Genomic DNA, 27,233 nt, shown 5'->3' on the forward strand with positions numbered 1-27,233 from the left:
GTATCCATATAACTAATCTGATGGATCATCCCATGATCGAAAAGGTAAGCCTGAAAGGATCCATCGAAGTATTCATGGCCATTGTCGCTTGGAAGGATCTTAATGGTAACGAACTGAGTCTAAACCATGTGGTGAAACTATTGAAAGCATCCGAAGGTCTCGCCCTTAGTTCGCATCATATAAACCCAAGCGGTCCGAGAATGACAATAAATAAAAGTGACAAACCACCAATAACCATTGCTAGATACATAGCGGGATGGACCCCAAATATCAGAATATATCAATGAAAAAGGAGTGGCACTTTTATTTTTAGAAACAAAATAAGTATTCGAGTTTGTTTGGCCAAAACACATGCCTCACAAAAAAACTGACTCGAATTACAATTTTTAAAAGAAAAAAATCTAGCTAAAGCTCCCAAAAGGGAATGTCCCAACTGATAATGCCATTGTAGTAACTCAGAGATGGGTGGTGACATAGAATATGTCTGAAAAGCCTAAACAGAGACCAATGCCAAGTCATCATCAAGCAGATACATACCACCACGTACCCTACTAGAGCCAATCGTTGCCTCTGTCACCAAATCCTGAAAAACACAATGAGATGGAAAAAATATGACTTTGCCATTAAAGCAGGAAGTAAGACTACTAATGGACAAAAGGTTAATGGAAAAAGAAGGAACATACAATACAGTAGAAAGGGATAAAGAAGGGGTACAGCTAACAAAGTCCTCTCCCAGAATAGTGGAACAAGTCCCATTAGCCAACTTGACCTTACTATTACAAAGGCAGGTGATGTAGTGTGAGAAAAGAGGCAAACGGCCTGTCATACTCGTCATCTTTGGGAAGATCCAGCACACCTTGCTTCTACAATGCTTGCCTCATCATCTTCGTCTACAAATCCTGAATCAAGTATTCATATTTCTAATCTTGATCTTCTCATTGCTCAGTTTAAGGGTGTTAGGGTTTGGACCCACATCCCATTTCTAATTTTGCCTCCTGTTCTCATGGTTTAAAGTATCTTCGATACCGATACGATACCCTCCGATACGTATCGTAATTGTGGCCAACCGATACGATACATGAAATTTTTAAAATCCTTTCGTATCGATATATGTCTTATGATACATACCGATATGCATCAATACACCACCGAAACACATTGATAGGATACGATATGCACCAATACGACTCTATGGAAAATATAAAATCGAGATGAAATGCACGTTTCGTTATGTATCAGTACGTATCGGTATCGGTATCGGTATGTATCGATCCGTACATATCGTTGAGTATCGGAACGTATCGATGAGTATCGGTATGAATCGATCAGTACATATCGGTGAGTATCGGTATATACTGATATAGTGTGCTATGATCATATAATGGCCAAAATGGGTAATTTTTCAGAAAAACACGATTTTTTTAGGGGTTTTTGTTCCAAAATTTCCGCCAGTCATATTTCTCTCTAACTAAAGTGGAAATTAAGGTTGAGAACAAAGATTTTACATTTATGGGACAACTACAAACCTTGAATTCTTAGTGCGACACCCTCAATTTAGTGTTTATGCATAATACATGTTATCAATAGCTTTTTTTAACAAATTCTTTATGCAAAAGTGTTTAAAAAAATGTTTCCTATCCATTTATGTGTGTATCTTTAGCGTATCTTAGCGTATCTCCGATACGATACGATACCCTCCGATACGTATCTTAATTTTGGCCGACCGATATGGCGACCGATACTGATACTTTAATCCTTGCCTATTCTAGTTTATTACATTCGTTTCATTCTTGTGTTTCTACTATTTCTAGTCATATCGTTCGTATGTCTATTGCAAAGGGATTGTCTAGTCCTGGCTAGAGGACAGCTATTAAGGAAGAATTACTGGCCTTAGATGAAAATCAGACTTGGGATCTTGTCTCCTTACGTCTGGGCAAGTCAGCTATTGGATGTTGTTGGGTGTATGTGCTTAAGGTCAAGACAGATGGCTCTCTTGCTTGACTGAAGGCAAGTTTGGTTGCCAAGGGTATCCCCAGGTTTATGGAGTTAATTATGTTGATACTTTCTCTCCTGTCGCCAAAATTGCATCAATTGTATTTTGGTATTTCTTGCAGCTTCTCATCATTGGCCGTTATATCATCTTGATGTGAAGAATGCATTTCTTAATGGTGATTTACATGAGGTGGTTTATATAAAGCAACCTCCAGGGTTTGTTGCTCAAGGGAGTCTAGGATGGTGTGCAAGCTTAAGAAGTCCTTGTATGGTTCAAAGAAATCACCTTGGGCCATGGTTCAAGATCTCATTTTTTTAAATTAGCGAGACCAGATCACAGGCGAGATTGTAAAACGACAAGATCTCGCCAAATCTCGCTAAATCTCGCTAAAATCTCGCCAGATCTCGCTTCTCTCTAAAAACACTAAGGGGCAAGAATTTTGGTGCTTTTGCTTGAAGATCTCTATTCCTACACTCATTGAAGCTTAAAGAGTACAGAGTATTACCTCATCATCCACATTTGGAGTTACTTTTCTTCTCAAGAACCATTTTAGATAAAAAAAATCTTCTCAAACCCATTTTTTCATCGAAACATCATCAGTAGCCTATCTTATGTCATTTCAAATTTTCAAATGTATGTTAATGTGACTCATCTGTCATCAATGTTAATTGTTAATCAATTAAGTAATTATCTATGATGCCTTTTAAGTTCTTAAGATTATGGTGTGTCATGTGTTGGTTGTGAAATAGAGCATACTAGCCTAGGGTTTGAAGAGCCGAAGACTACTAACATAGGGTACGGAGTCAAAGTACCATTTTAAGTCTGATTTTTAAAAAATTAATGTTTCCATTGTGTTTAGAAATCCTAAAATAGGGTAAATACCTAGTTTCAAAGACTACAAAGACCATATGACCACCGAAACCAACCACCGAGTCGACCGCAAAAAAATACATGATCTCGGCGAGATCTCTCTTTTTTAGATTAGCAAGATGGGGGGCGAGAGCAAGATCTTAAACTATGCCTTAGGCATGGTTTGGCAGGCTTACTAATGTGGTTCTTGAGTTTGGGCTGTCAAGATGTGACAGTAATCATTCCGTTTAGTTTGGGCTGTCAAGATGTGACAGTAATCATTCCGTTTTTATAGGCGATCTGGTGTGGGAAGAATATTCATTATTGCTTATGTTAATAGATTGGGTCAAGATAACGAGTAGTTGAAATTTCGATATGGATCAATCTGGTTAAGCCATAATGCTGCATCACTAAGTTCTACGCTTCCAGCAACAGTTGGTGAACTGGCAAACTATAAATGAGTTTGAGTTCTCAATGATGGAACCCCATTACTTTTATAGTTTGACATTCAGGTTGCCCATGACTACTGTTGCCGGGATTCAGCTCTCTAAGGACTTCACGTAGCAAAAACCACATCCAAGCAGTTTACGTTGCACTGAGAAAATAGATAAAATAAAGAACCAGCTCACATAAAAGGCAAGTAATTTCTCCCTTTTCAAATATTTAATGAATAACATGACTTACGTAAGAAAAATTACCAGGTCAGGGTTATTTGGAAATTTTTTTCCTATAAGTTGCATTAAAGCTCATTGCTGGTGTTGTGCTTTATTTTTCCTTTTCCTCTCACTCTTACTTTTACATTTTTGTTTTTACGCGGATCCATCTAGCCGACCACATTAAGTTGGGATAAGGCTGAGTTTGTTGTAGTTGTTGACTTCTTGTTGTTTGTAAGATGAATTAAAGCTGAAATATAATCCTAATACACCACCTTTTTAAAACGTTAAAACCAAGGTTCTAAATATCAAGTAATTTCGAGGGAACAATGGATTTTTGCTTGGCTTGGTGGAAACCATGGTTTCAAATTTCGACCCCTAAACTATGTTTTTTGTGTCTGATTTTTTGTGTACATCCTTTGACATTTCTAACTAATTCCATGAATTAGTTTCACTAAAAAAAAAAACCCCCCTAAAATGTTATTTGTAGTGTTGACCCAAGTTCGCTAGTGTACGTTGAGTGAAGCTATACACTAGCTTAAGTCTACATATAAGTTGCAACTTGGAATGGAAACACATGATTAAAACAAATGATGTCGACACCATGAATGTGTAGATCAGGTCATTTTAACTAACATATAAAAACTGAAAGCAGTATACTATGTATACAACAACATTGTATTAAAAAAAAAAGAATTTTGGGGAAAATGGGTTTTACATTTTTTCTCCAAGTACTCTTCTTTATGTAGATCTCCTTTGATTGTGCAAAATATGTTACTAGAATCAAAGATTTAGAAAGAAATTTGATTTTTTTTCTTCATCCACTGTTTCCCAAGAGCTACAGTCGAAATATGGGAGATGTAGGCTGAAATGTGCGAAAATGAGCTTGTTTCCCATGAAATAAGTTATTTTAACGGCATTAGTTTGGTCGAACCAGTCAATTTCCGGGAAATATCAATCGAAGCGGTCGAAATGGGTCGATACCACTCGAAACTAGTCGAAACCTTGGACTTTTATAATGTACCATGTAATTTCGTCTCAAAATGGTCAATATGGTCAAAATTTCAAACCATGGTTGAAACACCTCTCCAGACGGAAAATCCTCATTACCTTTAGTCCTTGACCCAATTCCCTAAATCAAGGTTTTGAAACTGATCACTAAAGTAGTTTCAGAAATTAAAAAAATACATCATTCCCTCAAAAAAATGCATGACCCATGCTCTTCTTTTCCTACAAACCCTACTCCAAAACAGCAAATTTCATACTTGAAACTATATGCAGCTATGAGCCAAATTTTTAATTTGACACAGCATATGAAATCAAGAGCCATCATTAAGTTACTCTTTTTCTTAGAAAAGAACAGAATCTTTTTCCAGACTATATATACTCCATGGCTCTACTGGTCTCAAACAAATGCTTCAGTCTTATGTCTACAGCCTCTCAACCGTTCAACTATCACTTCATCATTTAAGAAGCAGTTCAGCACAGAAACACACAAAATAAGCTCACAGCATAGATAAAAGCAATAAGAGCCCCCATACTTATTGACCACTATAGTTTCACATCTCTCGTCTGGAGCCAATAAACTATAAATTCATTACCCATCCAAGATATTTTTCAACATAAGAAACAGATGGCAAGCAAGCATAATGTACATGGAATCACAATGGTACTTACATCCTCTGTATCATCAAGGATCACAACAGCACTTTCAGCTCCCAGCACCATGTCTAGGCCCTTTTGATGTCTTTGGGTGCAATCAGCTTTTGAGATCACTCTGGAACTAAAATACACCCTTCTAGGGTCAAGGAGCTTCACCATTTCCAATGCATAGGAACGTTCTCCCATTGTGTATACATACATCTCAAACATGCTACTTGCTTCTTTCAGGAAGGTATGAATAAAGGGCCTTAACTTTGTTAACATGTGTATAGAGTCCACTCTGAATAGGCTGCCATTTGAGACATCTAGCATTCCAAAAATCTTAAATCCATTAGAAAGCAAGAGTGTGATAGATCAGAAAACACAAAGAAATATGCAAAAAGGAGCAATTAAACAAACAGAATTAAAAGGCATCAAGAATATAGGAATCAGAAATTTGTTATGGAGTTACACAAGAAACCATCAAGATTGAAACTAAAAGGCTCAAAATAATCAATTTATGCAAAATTTATTAACTTGTTTGTGTAATTAAAGGAAAAATAACTCTTTGAAAATGATAAGATAAAGAAACAACCACAAGAAAAAAGTATACACAGAAGGTTAGTTAAACCGAACCGGTCGCACAGACAATGGCTACACCTAGTTATCATAGAGCTTACATCAGGATCTGCCCTCCGGATCTGCCCTCTGCAAAATAATCACCTGGTCGCAAAGGTGTCTTTCCTTGAGAAACAAAAATCAGAATAAATGCTGGTCTACCATATTGGAAATGCTAAGACCAAACTTTCCTCTTGATGCTTTACTGTTTCATTTTCCAATTTTTTTTTTTATTCTTCAACTAAATTTGAATGTAATAAAGAAAATAATATGCGGATCTGGGATTCTCACCTTCAGCCCAATCCGTGGGGTCAATTCCTTTGCCTTCAGCCCAGGTCCAGAACCTTGCAGACCAGGATATGGTTTCGGACCTGACCCACCCACCTCCTCCCTCTTCTTCCCGGACCGATAGCCCACCCCTTCCTGCCAACTCCAAGAGAAACCTGAAAAAAGGAAAATGCAGACCTGCTGCCTCCTCTTGCCAGCCTTGCACCACCTCCCCTGGCCTTGCAACCCCCCATCCCGCTCCTCACCACTCTTATCAGAGAATATTTCCGATATTACCGGCTCCTCCTCCAGTGAACCTTCGATGCCTTCCTCTATCCTTGGCCAATGACCCACGGCCTGCTGTGGAATGCTAGGGGCCTTAATTCCCCCTCCAAGCATGCCTCTGTTCAAGGGCTCATAAAAGAGCTCAAGTCCTCCTTCTGCTGTATCTTGGAAACTCATGTCAAAGAGTCCAATATGTACAAAATCTCCTCCACTATTGTTCCGGGATGGCTCTTTCTGTCCAACCATTCTGATCATCCTAATGGGCGCATTTGTTTTATGTGGGACAACACTAAGATCAAAGTTACTCTCATCTCCTCCTCTGCCCAATTCTTGCACCTATCCATTACCGATACTGCTTCCAGCACCTCGTTTTTCCTCACCTCTGTCTATGCTTCCAACAGGCCTGCTGAAAGGGTTGCTCTTTGGAATGACCTTAGACTCTTGTCTAACCAAATTGGGCAATCTCCATGGGGTATTTGGGGGAGATTTTAATGTGATCAGATTTTCTCATGAAAAGCAAGGTGGAGGTACCTTGGATAGTGAGAATATGGATGCCTTAAACTCATGCATTGATGACACTGCTGTTGATGACCTCAGATGGTCAAGTACTAAATATACCTGGAATAATAAGAGATCGGGCCAGGCTAGAATTGCTTCAAAGCTGGACAGATGCCTGGTTAATGAAGCTTGGCTAAATGCCTTCCCCTCCTCCCATGCTACTTTTGGAGCCTCTAACATATCCGGCCATAGCCCCATTTCGCTCCTAATCCAACCTTATACTTCATTTGGGCTTGAACCATTTAAATTTGTTGACATGTGGACCTCTCACCCAGACTACCCCTCCATTGTTAATGAAGCCCGGTTGAAGCCTGTCCATGTCTTTTCCACCCCTCTTATTGCCTTGGCTAGAAAGTTGAAGAATGTCAAATCTGCCCTAAAATCTTGGAATACTAACTCCTTTGGGAATATATCTTCTAAAGTTAATGATTGCAAGAACAAGCTATCCTCCATCTAGAGCCAGCTTCAATATGATCACCTCAATGCTTCCTTAGCTAGTGAGGAGAAGTTTATGGCAGTCCACCTCTCTACCCTCCTTGCTCAAGAAGAGAGCTTCACAAGGCAGAAATCTAGGATTAATTGGCTTGAGCTTGGTGATTCCAACACTGCCTACTTCCATAGATCTGTGAAAGCCACAAACAACACCAACTCCATCACCAAGTTGACTACTCCGAATAGCAGGCAAGTTCACAAAGTGGATGAGATTAAGAGTGTTGCTGTTGAGTACTTCAAGAATTTGTTTAAGATGGAGCCAGGCCCCCCCTCCTTCATCCCTACTGGCCTCTTAAACAAATTCATCCCTGACAACCTAGCTGGTTCCATCATGGCTATTCCCCACTGATGAAGAAATCACTTCAGCCATCCTCTCTCATAAGGCTAACAAGGCTCCTGGCCCTGACGGATTTAGCATGGGTTTCTTTACATCCTCTTGGGATCTTATCAAAGTGGATATGATAAAAGCAATCAAGAGTTTCTTCTTTAATCCTAGCCAAGTTAATGGGATCAGCCATACCTTTCTTTGCCTCATTCCAAAGAAAGAGGGAGCTGATGAGATGAAGGACTTCAGGCCAATCACACTTTATAATCTTATCTACAAAGTTATAGCAAAATTTTTCAGTAATAATCAATCAGCCTTCATCCCAAGAAGAAGTATTGGGGATAACATTCTTCTTTGCCATGAAATTGTTAGAGGATTTGACAGGAAATCTCACTCATCAACTGCTCTTTTGAAGAAAAATATCCACAAGGCTTTTGACTCCCTGAGATGAGACTACATTGTTTCAATCTTCAACAACATGGGGTTCCCTCTAGTTTTCACAAACTGGATTTATCACCGCATTGCTTCTCCTAAATTCTCTGTTTTGGTGAATGGAAGCCCGGCTGGCTATTTCCCTTCCTCTATGGGTATTAGACAGGGATGCCCCCTTTCTCCATACATCTTCTGCCTAGCTATGGAAGCCCTTTCAAGAAGCCTTCAGATGGCCTCAGACTCAAGCCTCATCTCCGCCATCCCTAAATGTAAGGCCATTAAGCTTACTCATCTTGCTTTTGCTGACGACTTGATGATTTTTTCCAACGCTGATTCTATGTCCTTGGAAAACATCATGCTCTGTCTCTCCCGATTTGTTTCAATGTCGGGGCTTCACATCAATCCAGCAAAGTCTCTCATTTTCTTAACTGGGATCTCAGAAGATGCCAAAGCCTCCATTCTAGAGCAAACTGGCTTCACCAAAGGGCATCTTCCTATGAAATACCTCGGGCTTCCTCTTATTCTAGCTAGTCTCACTGCCCATCATTTTCCCCTGTGCTTGACCTGATCAGGAAGCGTCTCCAGCTTTGGAAAGGAGAAATCCTCTCTTATGCAGGTTGGCTTGAGCTCATTAGATTGGTTCTCTAAGCCTCCACATCTATTGGTCGAGCATCTATGGTTTGCCAGAAGCCATCATCTCCAAGCTGGAGTCCATATTTGCTTCATTCCTGTGGAAAGGGATTGAGTGTTCTAGATTCCTTCATCCCATTAGCTGGGCTGCAGTCTATCTCCCCAAATCTGAAGCAGGCCTTGGCTTGAGAAGAATCAAGGATGTCAATAAGGTTGGTATCATAAAACTAGCCTGGAAGATCATCTCCAAAAAGAAGAGCATCTAGGTTGACTGGATCCATTCGAACCCCCTCAAATCTGATACCTATTGGACTGTGAAAATGCATGCAGATGCCTCGTGGGTTTGGCGCAAAATTATTGCCATCAGGCCAACCATAGCTCCTGCTATTTCATCTTAGATTGGCAACAACACCAACACTTTTCTTTAGCTTGATCCTTGGCACCCCATGGGAACCCTATATCACAACTTAAGTGCCAGAAGGATTTATGATTCGGGTCTCTCCAAGTTTGCCCTTGTGGTGGATATCCACTACTCTGACAACTGGTCTCCACCGGTCCACTCTATGACTTTGTTTGAGGATATTTGGAACTCCCTGCCGATCATCCCAGCATCTTAGCATCTTAGGCCAGACACATCTAGAAACCTTCGGCTTCTAAGGCTTTCTCCTCTATAGTAGCTTCGGATTTTGTGAGGACCAAGGGCCAAGCTCCCCATGGCATCGGCTTATTTGGTTCAAAAACCACATTCCCCGCCAGAGTTTCTTGGCTTGGAGAGTCTTCACCAAGTCTTTGCCCACAAATTGCTTCCTCATCCAAAGAGGTATTCCTACAGATCCATTGTGTATCCTTTGTGGCACTGAGACAGAGACTATAGAGCACCTCTTCTTCACTTGCAGCTTTTCTTCTTCCGTATGGAAAGGGATCCTTCGCAAATGTTGGCCATCTAAAAGGACAATCCTCACTTTCCATCGTGAATGGATTTGGACGGACATGACCTTCCAAGGAAAGACCATTTGTGACACCGTGGGAAGACTCGCCTTCTGTGCTACGTTAAATCAGATTTGGATGGAAAGAAATCATAGGAAATGGACCTCCTACTCTCGCTCTCTGGATAAGATTGGGAGCTTCATCTTTGATATCAAAGCAAAAGTTTCTCAATGTGTGTCCTCTTATATTTCCACCCCTAGAAATTGCCATATTGTAAATTCCTGGGAGCTTCCAAACTCCACCATCAGGAATAGTAATGCTCCTTGAGCTTGTCTTGCTTCTTTCTCCCTCCCCTCTTTAGGGGTTGTAATTTGTTTTCTTCTTCGTTTGGTAATGAATTATTTATTCACCCAAAAAAAAATTATAGAAAATATATTGTAGAAAAAGACACATCAATTAAGGAAATTCCACGTAAACATTTATCTCTAACAATCATGAAATGATAATAGAAAATATATTAAAATGTAAATCAAATTTACATATATAACAGACACTCTGAAGTAGGAAATGGAGAGAGACAGCGAAACACTGATGGTAAAAATTCAACGAGCTCCAAATGAGGTGCATATCTCTCAAATATTTCGTCAATAATTTCTCACTTATACATTACGAGATAAACTAAAATAGAAGGACACACTGAAGACTGAGACACCTAGCAAACATTGCAAGATAGAAAGTAAAAACTTGCTTCCAATACTTCGCAGATGGCCCCTTGTATAGATTTCAAAGGATCTTCGGACTTCAAAGACTTCAAACGAATGCAAGATAAGATATTTTGATTAGATATCTTGACAGACAAATCACATGCAAAAGGGGGATTCTTTATAAGATTCCCTTAAATAATTGATTTGCTTCTGATAAAGGAAGATGCTCTTTGATAATTGATTTTCTTTTGAGAAAAGAAAATTCCTCTCCTAGCAGACATAAGGAGTGGGTCCAAGATTTGTCTTCTAAAAAGATTCGATGGCATTCCACGTGGTCGAACCATTGTGTTCTATATGGAATCTTTCAAATCTTAGGTGAATTATTATACTTTCCACTTGTGGTCATCACTATAATGTGCTTATAATGCTGGGTGACACATGCTAAGACATCAGTCTGACATAATATCGCACTAGGTGTGGACGCTTGACACCTGGCAAGATGCGATTAAGCCAGCGTGAGACTATATTTATCCTCTTTTTTTTTTTATTTAGAAGTGGAAGGAGATGAAGGACATTATGCATGATCCATATTGTAACAGTCATTTTCGTTTAGATCGACTGTCTGATCTTCTAACGTAGAGCTAGATTGTCTATCTCGATCTTTTTTAGGGGCTAAGGCATTAAGAATTTTAGCCTGGATTGTAGCTGAAGACAAAGAAGGATACTTTCTTTTGGTTACCTCTAATAAGACAGAAAAATTGATATCTACTAGGTCAAAGCTTCGAACCAATTGTGATTGGACTATTTCTTCACACATAGCTTGCTTGGGGTCGAACTTGGCGCTAGTAAGGTTGGCAAACGTGAAATTGTCCCACAATTTGACATGGATTAACCGATGAATAATAGGAACATAGTCCCAAGAGGCGTCAGTATTAGGGGGGCTGAATAAGTCCATTTCATAATCCAAGGTATCTCATATAAGATGTAGAGCTGAACGTTTAGATTTCTCTAGTCAAGAGTTCGATTCATCTCTTTGAACTTGGAAAGTGATTCATTGAGGGGACTAGGAGAATATCTTGAATAGGGCCCCAAGAAAAGAACCAAAAGAACCAATACTCGAACCAATTTGGCAAACCTGATAAGGTTTGTTGAAGTCGGAGTTGTATGACCCAGCTATGAGCTTCCATTTTATTTTGATACATAAATACTATATCCCAATCTTTATTGTAGTGATTGGACCTTTAGTCTTGAGGAATCTTTAAATTCCCTGCGAGTTGAACGGCTGAACCGAATGTTTCATGTTGACTGATAGCATTATTGACAGATACCGACAAACTTCTGCTAATGGTTAGCGTCTAGGGTTTTATCTGGAGCATCTAATTCTACCTCAAGTTTAAGGCAGGATTTTGTTCAAAACTCTATAGAAATTGTTTTCAAAAATATCGAAAAGCATACTGAAAATTGGTCAATCCCAAAGGTAGCTGAATCAGATATCTACTGTAAATGAACTTTTAGGTTCACATGTGATTGCGATTACGACTTGTGAAAATACGCTATCGGCAATATCCAATCAAAAGCAGTTCCAACTTCTCACTGCCTCTCAAATTCAAAGGCAAAGAGAAAAGGGTTTCAAGTATTTTCACATTGGACTAATCCAAGTTTCAATAAAACCCCTTACTTGGTTAGGACTAAACAATTCATCCCTTGCTGCTGGTACTGTCTATGATGCTAGACATAATTGCTTCACAGACTCTCATTTGGCCTTGTAGAAACTAGTCTCAGTGAAGGTCTAGTATACTTTCAGTGTTATCCCAATTTTCCATTATCTCTTTCAGAACCTAATATTCTAGATGTTGTCATATTGAACATAGCTACTGAAGGATTCGATATGAAACCAGGTTCTCAAACATAGCAGTTTTTTACAAGGTCTATTATAAGGTAATTACTACATTAGCCCAAATGCTAAGGTAATGACAACATTAGCCCCAAACACTAAGGTTTTTGATACTAAAGGTACAAGATCAGACAGTAGATCTAAAGGCATAGAGTTTGTAAGGGGTTACAGCATTGTACAAGAATTTGTGATGTAGATATGTCACTTAATGGGCTTATTTTATTGCAAATAAGCCTTGGGTTGAGTTATGTATGTGTTGGGCCTTTGATCCCATGGGTTTTCTTTCTAATGGGCCACTTTAATGGGCCTAAAATATGGGTAGAAAGTAGAAAAACGGGATTTAAGTCATTAGCTTAGTTAGAATCCTGTTTTGAGTCTATCTCCTTTGTTATTTCAGTTTTTAGTCAGTTTAGGTTTCCCTATTAGTGAATGACTAGTTAGTTACCTACTCCATGTTGGAGTTCTAGTTTAGTCCTATTTGGAGTCCAACTCCTAGTTAGGTTATGACTGCTAGTCTGCCCTCTTTATATAGAGGAGCTAATGTACTCCAATGGGACAAATTTGAAAATAATGAATTGAGTTAATGTTTGATTCCCCTTCCCCTTCTTTATGCGATTTCTCTCCCTCCCTGGTTGGATTTGTGCAATATCTAATTTTGTGATCCCTTCCTCCCCTGCTATTCTGATTTCCGCTCTCTTCCCTAAGGCCCCTCCATCAATTTGATTGAATGCAAATATTCTCCTAAGATAGGTTGTGTTCATCAACTGAGTTGAGGGTGAGAGGCCAGACTGAGATAGCCATTCCCCTACCCCCATTGCTCCCTTCCTTCTTTCTTTCTTTCTCATTCTTTCATCATCTTCTTCACCCAACAAGTGATTCTTGTTCTTCAATTTTTCCTTGAATTTCTTCAAGTCTTCTAGAAGGTTGGATGTTACATGTTTTTTTCGGATTAAGCAATTCAGCCATTCGATCAAACTCAAATTATGACCAGGCTTTCAAGAACCCTAATTGAGATATTGATTTAAATATGGGTCCTCTCTAATAGATTGATCTTGAGATATTTGCAAAATACCAATTTCTGCCCTTCCCTCCTGAAGATCAAGAAAAAGTTATTGTTTTGTGTTCAAATAGTTACTATTTTGCTTCTGTTTGTTACTTCAAGTTAAATCTGAAATCAGATATTGTTTGTGTTTTATTACCCTAATTTCTGAAACCTAATTTTAGGCAGGAAATTACTTTTGCCCCTCACAGTAATTGTTTTCTTTTTCTTCCATAGTTGATATCTTATTTCACTCCTAGTATTCATTATTTGCATTTGAACTATCCTTTTGAGTATAGATCCTTGTCGACTAGCTACGATTTCGATTCTTTCAAATATATTACTACACCACCTTTATATTTCCATCCAATCCCTATTGGAGGAATATACAATATGATAAGGGTGTCAATTCGGTACACTATCGATATCCGGCACTGTACAACAGGGCAAGAGTCAATACCAAAACGAAATCGTACCGTACCGAGAAAAAATCCTATATTTCATATCAATAACATATTAGCTCGGTACAGTTTCGGAATGGTTTTTATTCAATACAGTATATGGTATTTTTTGGAACGGTTTCGGTATTTGGCGTGGTTTCATTACAATATTTGCCATTTTTTCCTTTTATTTATATATATATATATATATTCAGTAAAAAAAAGTATATAATACAGTAATTCAGTATTTCGTTATGGCATGCGGTATGGTTTCGATTTTCGGCACGGTTTTGATAATTGGTACGGTTCGGTACATAGCGAATGGTTTTGTCTTAAATACCAGTACCGTAACGTACCATACCGAGAAAAAGAAAACCAATTTGTCGCATTGAAACCATACCGAATCTCCTTCGGTATGGTTTTAGTATGGTAATTCGATAGGGTTTCAGTATCGGTACCGAATTGACACCCTTATAATACGGCAACCCTAGGATAGAGTGCCCAAGCTGTCTATGGTTGAGAACAAGTAACGGTACAAATGGGCAGTTGCACAAAATATAACAATTATAACAAGCAAGTAATTAATTAATTTAATCCAATTAAATAGGGTCTGATGGACATACATCAAAATGTCAAAATATCCAACATATATATCCTTAAATTTTCAAGTTACGGTACTTTCACAAACATTATGGCAATTTAACTTCAAGAAATAATGTCATCATCTAGCTAATTATGTTTTTGTACTAGGACATATTACCATTTCTTCTATTTTACCCTTTTGGATAGATGCACATATTTCTAATTACTTGACATTCAATAGAAACAATACAAGTGCTAAGGAATGTTTAGCTCAAGAGATTTGAGTATATATACATGTTATCTGGTGCAAACAGTATCTTCGAGTTGGAATAGCATTACTGCAACAAGTTACAAGAACCATATAACAGAAAAAACTAGTTTCAAGCAGCATAATATAAACTTAAAAAAAAAAAAAAAAAAAAAAAAAATTGGCATAAATTTGTATGAATGCCTTCAAAACAAATAACTAGACAAAAGGACCTACCTTGCATGGAATCAGTACAATCCTTCAGGTACTCCTCTTTTGAACTTAAATCACCAAGTAAGGATGAATTAAGCAACGTGTGGTCTAAATCAAGTACCAAGATCAGTTTTTTATCACGTAGCAAGTTCTTCAGGTCCAACCCACGTAGTCGATCAATCTCTTCCGTACCAAGCCTTAAATCCTGCAAGCACATTGATTTCCATGAATGACATTGTAAACTAGTCAACTGAAACAAGCTAAGACAATGAAGTATAATCAATAAGGTAATACCTTGTGTACATATCCAAATGCCATAGCTGTTTCATCATCCTCTTGCTGTCCACATCTTATGCACATCTCTCTAATAAAACCAGGGTGTGGAGGACATATTTCCTCATTTAGTGATGCATCTACATATATTAAGCAGTTAGGTCCAACGCATTCTAAAAACACCCAATAACCCAACATGCCATTATTAATAGTGTTACAATTCCAGAATCCTGCAATCAAACCAAAGAAGGAAAAGAGAAGAAGAGCAGAAGACAAAAGAGAGAATAGAGGAGAGAGGCGCGAGCATAAATCAGTCCCAAATAGAAGAACTAACCTGCGGCTCTGACCAGAATGGTCTGCCGCAGGTCATTGATATATATATAAGTTCCAACATTAGCGAAGGGACAGGAATACCCCTATACCCTGATCAAACCCTAACATATAATAGAACCCGATAGGACTAAAATGCCCTTACTCCTAAAACTCAACTCCCCCTCAAGTTGGAGCATATACATCACCCATGCTCAGTTTGGTACAACCACTGCGAAAATTAGGAGAAAATAGAGACTCAGTAAACATGTCTGCCAATTGTTTGGAGGAAGGAACAAAAGGAGTCATGACTAACTTCTTCAAAACAACATCACGAACAAAATGGCAATCCACTTCAATATGTTTTGCCCTCTAATGGAAGATAGGGTTACTAGCAATATACACAACTGCTTGGTTGTCACAGACTCAAGGATTAAAGTATCGGTATCGGTTTCCATATCGGTCGGCAAAAATTAAGATACGTATCGAAGGGTATCGTATCGTATCTGAGATACGTTAAAGATACACACATAAATGGATAAGAAACTTTTTTTTAAATACTTTTGCATAAAGAATTTGTTAAAAAAAGCTATTGATAACATGTATTATGCATAAACACTAAATTGAGGGTATCGCACTAAGAATTCAAGGTTTGTAGTTATCCCATAAATGTAAAATCCTTGTTCCCAACCTTGATTTCCACTTTAGTTAGAGAGAAATATAGCTGGCAGCAACTTTGGAACAAAAACCCCTCAAAAAATCGTGTTTTTTCTGAAAAATTACCCATCTTGGTCATATAACACTGTATCAGTACATACCGATACTCACCGATATGTACCGATTGATACATACCGATACTCACCGATATATAAAGATTGATACATACCGATACGTACCGATACATATCAAAACGTACATTTCACCTCGATTTTATATTTTCCATAGAGTCGTATCGGTGCATATCGTATCGTATCGATGTGTATCAATGGTGTATTGCTACATATCAGTATGTATCATAGGATATATATCGATACGAAAGGATTTTAAAAATTCCATGTATGGTATTGGTGTGTATCGTATCGGTCGGCTAAATTTAAGATACTTATCGAAGGGTATCGTATCGGTATCGAAGATACTTTAAACCATGGACTCACAGTACATCTTCATATGTTTATTTATGGGAAAACCCAACTCCAAAAGTAACGACCGTAACCACATCAACTCACTAATGGTGTGAGTCATAGCTCTGTATTCTACTTTAGCACTAAACCGGGCAATGGTAGTCTACTTCTTACTTCGCCATGTAACCAGATTACCTCCAACAAAGGTACAATAACCTGTAGTGGACCTACAATCACTAGCAGAGCCAGCCCAATCAGCATCGGAGTAGCCAAGCAGATCCATATGCCGATTAGGGCGATAGATCAACCCTTTAACAAGAGCACCCTTTAAATTCTAAAAAACACGAATAGTTGCATCCCAATGTGCTTTCTGAGGAAACTACATGAATTGACTAACAACTCCAACAACATAAGAAATGTCAGGTCTTGTGACCGTAAGATATATCAACTTGCCAACTAAACTCCTGTACTGATGCACATTCTAGAGAAGTACACCATCACTAACACCAAACTTCTGGTGAGAATCCATAGGGATATCCACAGGTCTGGATGCAAGCATACCAGTATCAGATAGATCCAACACATACTTTCTTTGAGATAAATTGATCCTTTTCTTGCATTTAACCACTTCAATCCCAAGAAAATAGTGAAGCTGACCTAAGTTTTTTGTCTAAAAGTGTTGTTGTAAGTAGTTCTTAACTTCAGAAACTCCTATCTCATCATTACCAGTGAGGACAATATCATCCACATAAACCACTATGACAACCAATTTATTACCTCTGAAATGAACAAAGACACAGTGATCAAAATAACATTGGGAAAACCCACAAGTTACCGCAATAGTACTAAATTTGTCAAACCATGCCCGAGGGGACTATTTAAGTCCATATAGCCTTGTGTAAACGACACTCAACTTCTATTCTCCCCCTGAGCAATATACCCAGGAGGTTGCTCCATATACACTTCTTCTTACAAGTCACCATATAAAAATGCATTCTTGATGTCCAACTGAAACAATGGCCAATCATAGTTAACAGCAAGAGAAATAAGGAGGCAAACAGAGTCCAGCCGAGCAACAGAGAGAATGTCTCAAAATAACCAACCCCATATATCTGAGTATACCCCTTGGCAACCAAACGGGCTTTTAACCGCTCAACAGAACCATCAGAATGATACTTAATAATGTAAACCCAGCAACACTTCATCAAGTCCTTACCATGAGGTAAATCTACCAGGCTCCAGGTGGAACAGTTCAAGAGAGCATCCATTTTTACATCCATGGCAATTTTCCATCTAAGGATACTCAAGGCGTCAACATGAGATTTGGGAATCGTATGAGTAGAAAGAGACAATGCAAGACCATAGATAGTTGATGGAAGATGAGACACGGAAACAAATTTATCAATGGGATACACAGCCATAGATTTTTTAGTGCAAGTGCATGTACCTTTACGATGAGCGATTGGTAAGTCATCCGGAACTAGAGGGATGGGAGCTTCACCAGAGGAGGGCGGTAATGGAGGGAGCAAATCAACTAGAGTAACGGTAACGACACTGGGCTGTCCGAGCTTCTTTATGCGCTGATAAACCTATAAAGGAGGTGTGACGCTAGTACTAGGGACATCAGGAAATGGAATGAGAGTAGGGATAGGAGGACCTAGAGAAGTCCACTCAATCCCGGACTAGGATGCCTGGAAGAAAAAAAAAATTGTACCTTCAAAAAAGGACACATCAGCACTAACAAAATTTCGGTGAGTGACTGGGTCATAGCACTTATACCCTTTCTGAGTACGGGAATAACCCAAAAAGATGCATTTAGTGGACCTAGGAGATAATTTATCAAACAGAGTATGCAAGTTGTGAACAAAACACATATAGCCAAAAACACGAGGAACCGAAAAACTTAGCAAGTTAGGAAAAACAATAGAAAATGGAAACCGGTCGGACAGAACCGAAGATGGCATACGATTAATTAAGTGACAAGTAGTTAAAACCCCATCACACAAAAAAATTTCAGAACATGCATATGAAACATAATTGCCCGTGCTACCTCGAAGAGATGCCGATTTTTGCGCTCAAGCACCACATTTTGTTGAGGGGTATATAAGAGCAGCTAGTTTGGTGTATCATCCCACGGGTAGCATAAAAAGCAGAAATATCATTTTGGTTTATATTGTCAGAACGAAAAACCTTAATTAAAATGCCAAACTGAGTTTTTATTTCATATAGAAAGTTTGAAACACAAATAAAAATTCAGATTGATCCTTCAACAGGTACAGCCATGTAAACGAGAGTGGTCATCCACAAAAGTCATAAAATATCAAAATCCAAATCTATTACCGACTCTACAAGGACCCCAAACATCTGAATGAACTATTGAAAATAAAGACGGACTCCAAGTCACAAAGCGAGATGGGAAAGACACACGGTGATGCTTTCCCAACTCACAAGCGTCACACTCTAATTTTAGCATAGACTTAAAACTAGGAAATAAAATTTTCAACCTAGACAAAGACAAACGACCTAAACGACAGTGCCATTAAAAGGAGTCACATCCCCAACGGCTGTTGCAGTAGTAGGAGTGCCATAGTAGAGATAATATAAACCATCTTTTTCACGCCCTCCACCAATCGTCTTCCTCATGTGAAGATCCTGAAAAATGCAATAAGAAGGAAAGAAGGTTACTGAGCAATTTAATGACCTGGCTAACTGACTTACTAAGAGGAGACTTAATGGAAATTGGGAAACATGTAACACTGAGGACAAGTTAAGTGAAGTGGTAGGTGAGATAGTACCATTACCTAAAACAGTGGTTAAAGCACCATTTGCAAGAACAACAGATGTAGAGGTGGTATTGGGAGAAAATGACTTAAACATAGATGACTAACCAGTCATATGAGCAGAGGTCCCTAAATCAATAATCCAGGAGGTAGAAGTAGTGGTAAGAAGGGTTGATGTACCTGCTTGGGCCAAGGTAGCAGTGGATGTAGATGCCCCATTGGATGTATTAGAGGATGCCTCAAGAGTCTGTGAACGCCTTACTAACTGATTGATATCATCACATAGACTGGTAGAAGAATCTCCTGAACAAGTCATTAGTTTAGTATCATTAGGAGACACCAGGTCAATACCATCATCTGACACTGTATGATTGGCTAGATGGGTTGCCCACTCTGGCTTGCCATGCTTTGCCCAGCAAGTCTCTACAGTATGGTTGGACTTCCTACAGTAAGAGCACTGGCGAGAAGAACGATCAGATTGCTGTCCATGATCAAAGTGTCGTCCACTAGAACCCCAACCAATAGACAAACGGCCTCCCCCACGTCCACGGTTAGCAAGAAAGGTTGAATTGTCTTTGGTGGACTGATCAGGTTTAGTAGAAGATGTGATAAGTTGAAGTCTTGAATAGGTATCATTCAGTGTAGGGACAGTGTGGCCAGCAAGTAAGTGACCCTTCACTGCCTTCAAGTCATCATTCAAGCCAGCCAAGAATTTGGAAACAAAGAATTCGTTACGCTAAGCTTTTAGCTTGTCAATATCTGTGGTCAAGGGTTGGCAGACATTGAGTTCTTCAACCATTCCCCCTGAAAGCACTGTAGTATTCTGGTAGGGACTTGTCAGATTAGCGAAATTGAAACAGCTTCTTATAGATATCATAGATACGAGTCATATTCTTCTCCTGAGAGTATGTTTCCTTCAGATCATCCCATACCCCTTTTGCAGTAGTGTGGAACATAACATTGGTAGTGACATCTGGTTCCATACTATTTCACAATCAAATCAAAATTAATACATTTTCCTTCATCCAGTCCTTATATCCTTTATCAGACGATGGAGGAGGATCAAAGGTAGTATATTGAAGTTTATCTTTGGCCATAAGATAAACCTTCACAAATTGAGCCCAAAATAGGTAGTTCGAACTTCCTTTAAGCTTGATGAAGGTAATCTGAAGATTCACATTATCCGAGGGAGACGTAGTAGCAGTAGAGGTAGTTTTGGTCTCAACCATGAGGAACCAAAAAATAGGTATAAAAGAAAGGATTGCAGATGTAGAGGCAAATAATAAATCACCTGTATGCATATCTTTACAGTACCATAGAATAGATGATTATAGTACAGAGCCAAAATATCAAGACCTGATCCCACCATAGCCATCACCAAAAAATAGTTACCAAAGCAGAGCCACAGGGATAAAAAAACCAATGGGTATAAAAACCCTGCTAAAAATCGATTAGGGCAAAATATTGGTGGCACCGATCTCAGGTCTTCAATCTTCAATTCAGTAACATCACACCACGATCCAAAAATAATCACTCCATATGATTTAATCCATAATAAATGCAACAGTAGAAGGTTCAGCGGAAGAAAGAAATCGCAAAGAGGAATGTATGAATTCTAGATTTGATCACAAAGGCTCTGATACCATGTTATAATTCCAGAATCCTGCAATCAAACCAAAGAAGGAAAAGAGAAGAAGAAGAGAAGAAGACAGAAGAGAGAAAAGAGAGAAGCGAGAGCACAAATCAGTCCCAAATAGGGGAACTAGCCTACAGCTCTGACCAGAATGGCCTGTCGTAGGTCATTCCCTTGATATATATATATATATATATAAGTTCCAACATTAGCGCAATGACAAGAATACCCCAGTACCCTGATACATAATAGAACTCGATAGGACTAAAATGTCCTTACTCCTAAAACTCAAGAAATAGAAACTTAGGTTTCAGAATGAAAAGGACAAACACCAGTGGTTTGAGTGGTTGAGAACTTCCAAAGCACTAATGTAGTGCTCAGAGATCAATACCCTCACTGCAAGTGATTCCAGTGTCCCCTTAGCATTAAAAAGGGGGGGGGGGAGAGAGAAGAAAACATGAATACATCATCTTTTTTATTTTCATGAATGATGCTCATTGATGGAAAATGGTTAAAGTGGTTATTTTATATGGTGCTCAGAGTCCATCAAAATCAATTGGTTCAATCTGGAAGAGGGTTTGGTTCCTTCCAAATATTTTCCTTTTTCACGCAATAAAACCCAAAGATCCAGCATTAGTTCAATGCAGATCAATAGATCTATAACTAACATACTTAAAGGAGGTGGAAAACCCAGCATTAGTTCAATGCATTGGTTTCTTCATATTTTTTGGTTAAGTCATACAATAATTAATGAAAGGAGATGGAAAACCCAAAATATACAAAAAGTGTAATATCAGAAGATTAAAAGTACAAGTAATACAGGAAAGGTAACATCGAGTATCAGTATTCTATATAAATGGAATATACTAAAACTACCACCCTTAAAAACATATATACCTAAGAGAAAGAAGCCTTCATAACCCATCTCAGTTAGGCATCAATAAGAGCTAAGAAGTTGCAAGGAGTGAAATAGCACCACCCAAACTTTGCCAAGATAAAACTCCATACACAAAACGTAATAGGGCAATGTAGAAGTGTAAGACTTTCCAATGTCAATCCTACATAAATGAAACATGTTAAAATTATATGATTTCTTTAAATAAGGTGATCAATCATCCAGATTTTGTGTTGAAAATCCATCCAATGAAGAGACAGACTTTTGATCTCGTTGGTCTATGATCTCGTCATCTATGAGTAAAATAGCAGTTTTCAGTTGGGCAAACTAACTATGGTCCAAAAAACGTAAGTACCCATGGCCAGGTATGTGACCATGGGGTTCAAAAGCTGTTGGTTGGGGTGATAATTTGTGTCAATTATGACACCAACCCTCTTTATTTATAATAATGGAGAAAAAGTTCTAGAGAATTACAAAAACCATTAAACACCTTAGGGTTCCTTAGAAACTGACACTTTCCCTAAAACCCATTATTACAAGACTCTCCTTCATGTTGGTGCATGTATATCACATATGCCCAACTTGCAGATAATCGGATGAAACATCTCACTGCTAAGACCTTTAGTAAATACATCAGCAAGTTGTTCACTACTAGGAAAAAAGTCACAGTGATAAGACCTATATCCAGCTTATCTTTGATGAAGTGTCGATCGATCTCCACATGCTTGGTTTGATCATGATGGAGAGGGTTGTGAGCAATGCTAATGGAAAATTTGCTATCACAAAAGAGCTTCATAGGAAGGGTGGCAGAGACAGTAAAATCTGTGAGAAGACCATGAAGCCATAGGAGCACACAAACGCAATGTGCTATAGCAAGGAACTCTGCTTCGGCACTTGAATAGGCAACCATAGCTTTCTCTTTTGCTTCGCCATGTAACAAGGTTACCATTAACAAAGTTGCAATAACCAGTAGTAGACCTACAGTCATCAGGGAAACATGCCCAATCAGCATCCGTGAAAGCCTCCACCCGAAGGTGATCATGAGGAGAAAAAAGGATGTCACATCCTGGGGCAAATTTCAAGTACCAGAGAAGACGCAATATAGCTTCCATATGAATCGAGTAGAGATCATGCATGTACTGACTAACCAGGTTCACGACAAATGCTATGTCAGGGCGTGTATGAGAAAGATAGATCAAGCGCCCCACGAATCTCTAATATCTCCCTTTATCTACAAGAACACCTTCCTTACTACTCAGGTTACCGTTAGCTTCAATAGGAGTGTCTGCTGGCTCACACCCAAACATGTCTATCTAATAAAAAAGATCAAGCACATACTTCTACTGAGACAAGTAGATCCCACGAGAAGACCTGGCAACTTCAATGCCAAAGAAGTAATAAAGTTGTCCTAGATCTTTGATCTCGAATTCCTCACTCAAGTATCTTTTGAGGCGAGAGATTTCTACCACTAGATCATCACCACTAACAACAAGATCATACCAAATCTCTTAATGAATAGAGATAGTCGGCATTGCTTTGAGAGTAGCCTATAGCAACCATAGCCTTATGGAAACGCTCAAACCAAGCACGAGGGGATTGCTTCAGCTCATACAATGCACACTTTAGCTTGCATCCCTTCCCTTGGGTTTTGGAGCAAATGAACCTAGGAAGAATGTCCATATACACTTCCTCATCAAGTTCCCTATAAAGGAAGGCATTCTTCACATCTAACTACTGGAGATCCCAATCTAAGTTGGCAGCAAAAGCTAAGAAAACAAGAATTGCGTTCATCTTAGCAATTGGAGAAAAAAGTCTCCTGGTAGTCAATCCCATAAGTCTAAGTGAAGCCCTTAACAAGTTTGGCCTTGTATCAATCCACTGTACCATCAGCCTTCTGTTTTACTGTGAAGATCCACTTACACCCAATTATCTTCTTTTGAGGGAAGACACACCATATCCCAACTGTCATTCTTCTTCAGAGCCTACATCTCTTTAACTATTGCTGCCTGCCATTGTGAGTCTACACTCACTTCCTACTAGGTATGAGGAATGAACAGAGAAAAGAGAAGACACAAAACTATAGTAGGAAGGAAAAGTGAGTCATAAGAAACAGTTTTAGCAATAGGATGTAAAGTACAAGACCTACAGCCTTTATGAACAGCAATAGGCAACTCAAGAGATGGATCAATAGAAGGAGAAGGAGAAGGAGAATTACCTGGGCCCAAGGGGGGACAAGAATAGGCTCGAGAGGAGACAAGTTGCATAGCTGGGTAGATGTTAAATGTGTAGTGGTCTATGTCTGTTGGCGGAGGAGAAGTAGGAGTATCACTCCTCTCCCTAAAATGGGATACTAGTAGGGATAGCAAGTTTAGGAGGCGATGGCACATCTTCCACGATGGAAGGAGACTCCCGTTTAAGAGGTGTAGCAGTGTAGTATGAAGCAAATTCATGAAAGACAACATCGATAGTCACAAACCAATGTCAAGTGGAAGGATGAAAACACCGATAGCCTTTCTGAGTAGGAGCATATCCCAAAAAAATACACTGGGACCACAAGGATCAAACTTTCCATAAGGATGATGATCACGAGTATAGCAAACACTACCGAATACATTAGCAGGAACAAGAAAAGCAACGAAACCTTGGAGCAGATCCAGAGGGGAGCAGAAGGAATGGACCCGAGAAGGCATTCGGTTGATAAGAAAGACAGCATTGAGAATCATGTCACTCCAGTACTAGGAAGGAACATACATCTCAAACATAAGAGAGTGTGCCACCTCACAAAGATGGCGATTCTTACACTCAACAACCCCATTAAACCGAAGTATCCACACAACTAATCTGATGGATCATCCCATGATAGGAAAGGTAAGCCTAAAAGGACCCATCGAAGTATTTACGACCATTGTCGCTTCGAAGGATCTTAATGTTAGCACCAAACTGAGTCTGAACCATGCGATGAAACTGAAACTGCTGAAAGCAACAGAAGGTTTCGCCCTTGGTTCGCATCATATAAACCAAAGTGGTCCGAGAATGATAATCAATAAAAACGACAAACCACCGATAACCAATGGCAGATACATAGCAGGATGGACCCCAAATATCATAATGTATCAATGAAAAAGGAGTGGCACTTTTATTTCTAGAAAAAAATTAAGTGATTCGAGTTTGTTTGGCTAAAACACATGCCTCACAAAAAAACTTGCTCGAATTACAATTCTTAAAGGAAGGAAAAGATCTAGCTAAAGTTCCCAAAAGGGGATGTCCCAACCAACAATGCCACTGTAGTAACTCAGAGATGGGTGGTGACGTAGAATATGTCTGAAGAGCCTGAACAGAGACCAATGCCAAGTCATCACCAAGCAGATACAGACCACCACGTACCCTACCAGAGCCAATCGTTGCCTATGTCACCAAATCGTGAAAGACACAATGAAACGGGAAAAAGGTGACTTTGCCATTAAGACTAGAAGTAAGACTATTAATGGACAAAAGGTTAGTGGAAAAAGAAGGAACATACAATACAGTAGAGATGGATAAAGAAGGAGTACAACTAACAGAGTCCTTTCCCAAAATAGTGGAACAAGTCCCGTTAGCCAACTTGACCTTATCATTACCAGGGCAGGTAGTGTACTATGAGAAAAGAGGCAAACGGCCTGTCATATGATCAGAAGCCCCAGAGTCTATAATCCAAGGGGTAAAAGGGACATAGTATGGCCACAGAAGGAGAAACCTGACCCAGAAGGGGTGGAATGAGCAGAGCTCGTAGTGGTTCGTGTAGGAGAGTCCGAACGTGTTAAGAGGCATCAGAAGGCAGTAGGCTCATCAGATGATAGCTAAGCCGCTGAGGTGCTAGGAGCAGAGTCAGAGTCAGAGTCAGAGTCAGGGCTCTCAGTGTAGTTGGCCTACCTAGGAGTACCGGCACCACCCTTCCCTTATCCTTTGCCAGATATATCAGCAAGACAGCTATGAAGCTTCCAACAGCGCTCCTCGGTGTGACGCTCCTTCCCACAGTAATCGCACTTCACTAGAATCCTGGTAGAGGAGCCACCAAGCTGTGGGGCTGCATTAAAGGACTGAGTTCCAGAGACAACTACAAATCTCTCAGTATGAGTGGCGGCTGGCTATGGACGCATAATTTCACGTCGACTATCCTCAAGTTAGATCACAACATAGGCTTAATCTAAGGTAGGAAACGGTTAAGACTCAAAAACTTGGACCGCATGGCCCCAAGGATAAAAGTATCAGTATCGATCGTCGTATCGGTCGGCTAAATTTAAGATACGTATCGGAGGATATCGTATCGTATCGTATCAGATATACGTTAAGATATGTTAAAGATCAAGGATTAAAGTATCGGTATCTGTCATCGTATCGGTTGGTTAAATTTAAGATACATATCGGAGGGGTATCGTATCGTATCGAGATACTTTAAACCATGAGTCCACAGCTGATCAAACTCCATATTCAGACCTGCCAGAAAGTCATAGACTCTAATTTTGTCCTCTCGCTTATGAAAATTGGTGACAACTGCAGGGCTGGAAGGAGTATACTCATAATAGTACTGTGATAAAGTCATGGTTTTAAGTATCTCCAATACCGATACGATACCCTCCGATACGTATCTTAAATTTAGCCGACCGATACGATACATGAAATTTTTAAAATCCTTTCGTATCGATATATATCCTACAATACATACCGATATGCATCAATACACCACCAATACACATCGATACGATACGATATGCCTCGATACAACTATGAAAATTATAAAATTGAGGTAAAATGTACGTTTCGATATGTATTGGTACGTATCGATATGTATCGATCGGTAAGTATCGTATATATTGGCACATATCGGTGAGTATCGATATATATCGGTACGTATCGGTGAGTATTGATACGTATCGGTGAGTATCGGTATGTACCGATACAGTGCGCTATGGTCATATAATGGCCAAGATGGGTAATTTTTTAGAAAAACACGATTTTTTGAAGGGTTTTTGTTCCAAAATTGCTGTCAGCCATATTTCTCTCTAACTAAAGTGGAAAACAAGGTTGAACAAGGATTTTACGTTTATGGGACAACTACAAACGTTGAATTCTTAGTACGATACCCTCAATTTAGTGTTTATGCATAATACATGTTATCAATAGCTTTTTTAACAAATTCTTTATGCAAAAGTGTTTAAAAAAATGTTTCCTATCCATTTATGTGTGTATCTTTAGCGTATCTTAGTGTATCTCCGATACGATACGATACTCTCCGATACGCATCTTAATTTTGGCCGATCGATACGACGACCGATACTGATACTTTAATCCTTGGATAGAGTGAGCCCTCTCTGCCTTATATCACGAACCTTCTGGCGCAGCTCAAAGACTTGAGCATCATTCCCTACCTGAGAATAGATATCCTAGACAGACTTC

The 27,233-nt window shown here is 39.1% G+C and overlaps 1 protein-coding gene across 6 annotated transcripts in view; it reads right to left on the reverse strand.

The window, feature by feature from the left end:
• Positions 1-284: 284 nt before the first annotated feature.
• Positions 285-27,233, reverse strand: part of LOC122065049 (RNA polymerase II C-terminal domain phosphatase-like 4) — a 47,899-nt gene continuing 20,950 nt past the window's right edge. For all 6 annotated transcript variants that reach the window (XM_042628836.1, XM_042628838.1, XM_042628835.1 and 3 more), the window contains 4 exons: positions 15,084-15,202; positions 14,814-14,994; positions 5,173-5,462; positions 285-583 (listed from right to left, as the gene is read on the reverse strand). In XM_042628836.1, the coding sequence (XP_042484770.1) occupies positions 494-583; positions 5,173-5,462; positions 14,814-14,994; positions 15,084-15,202 (680 nt within the window). In that variant the 3' untranslated portion in view covers positions 285-493. The remainder of the gene's footprint in view (positions 584-5,172; positions 5,463-14,813; positions 14,995-15,083; positions 15,203-27,233) is intronic.

This window comes from Macadamia integrifolia, unplaced genomic scaffold, assembly GCF_013358625.1.
Source record: "Macadamia integrifolia cultivar HAES 741 unplaced genomic scaffold, SCU_Mint_v3 scaffold1866, whole genome shotgun sequence".
NCBI lineage: Eukaryota > Viridiplantae > Streptophyta > Magnoliopsida > Proteales > Proteaceae > Macadamia > Macadamia integrifolia.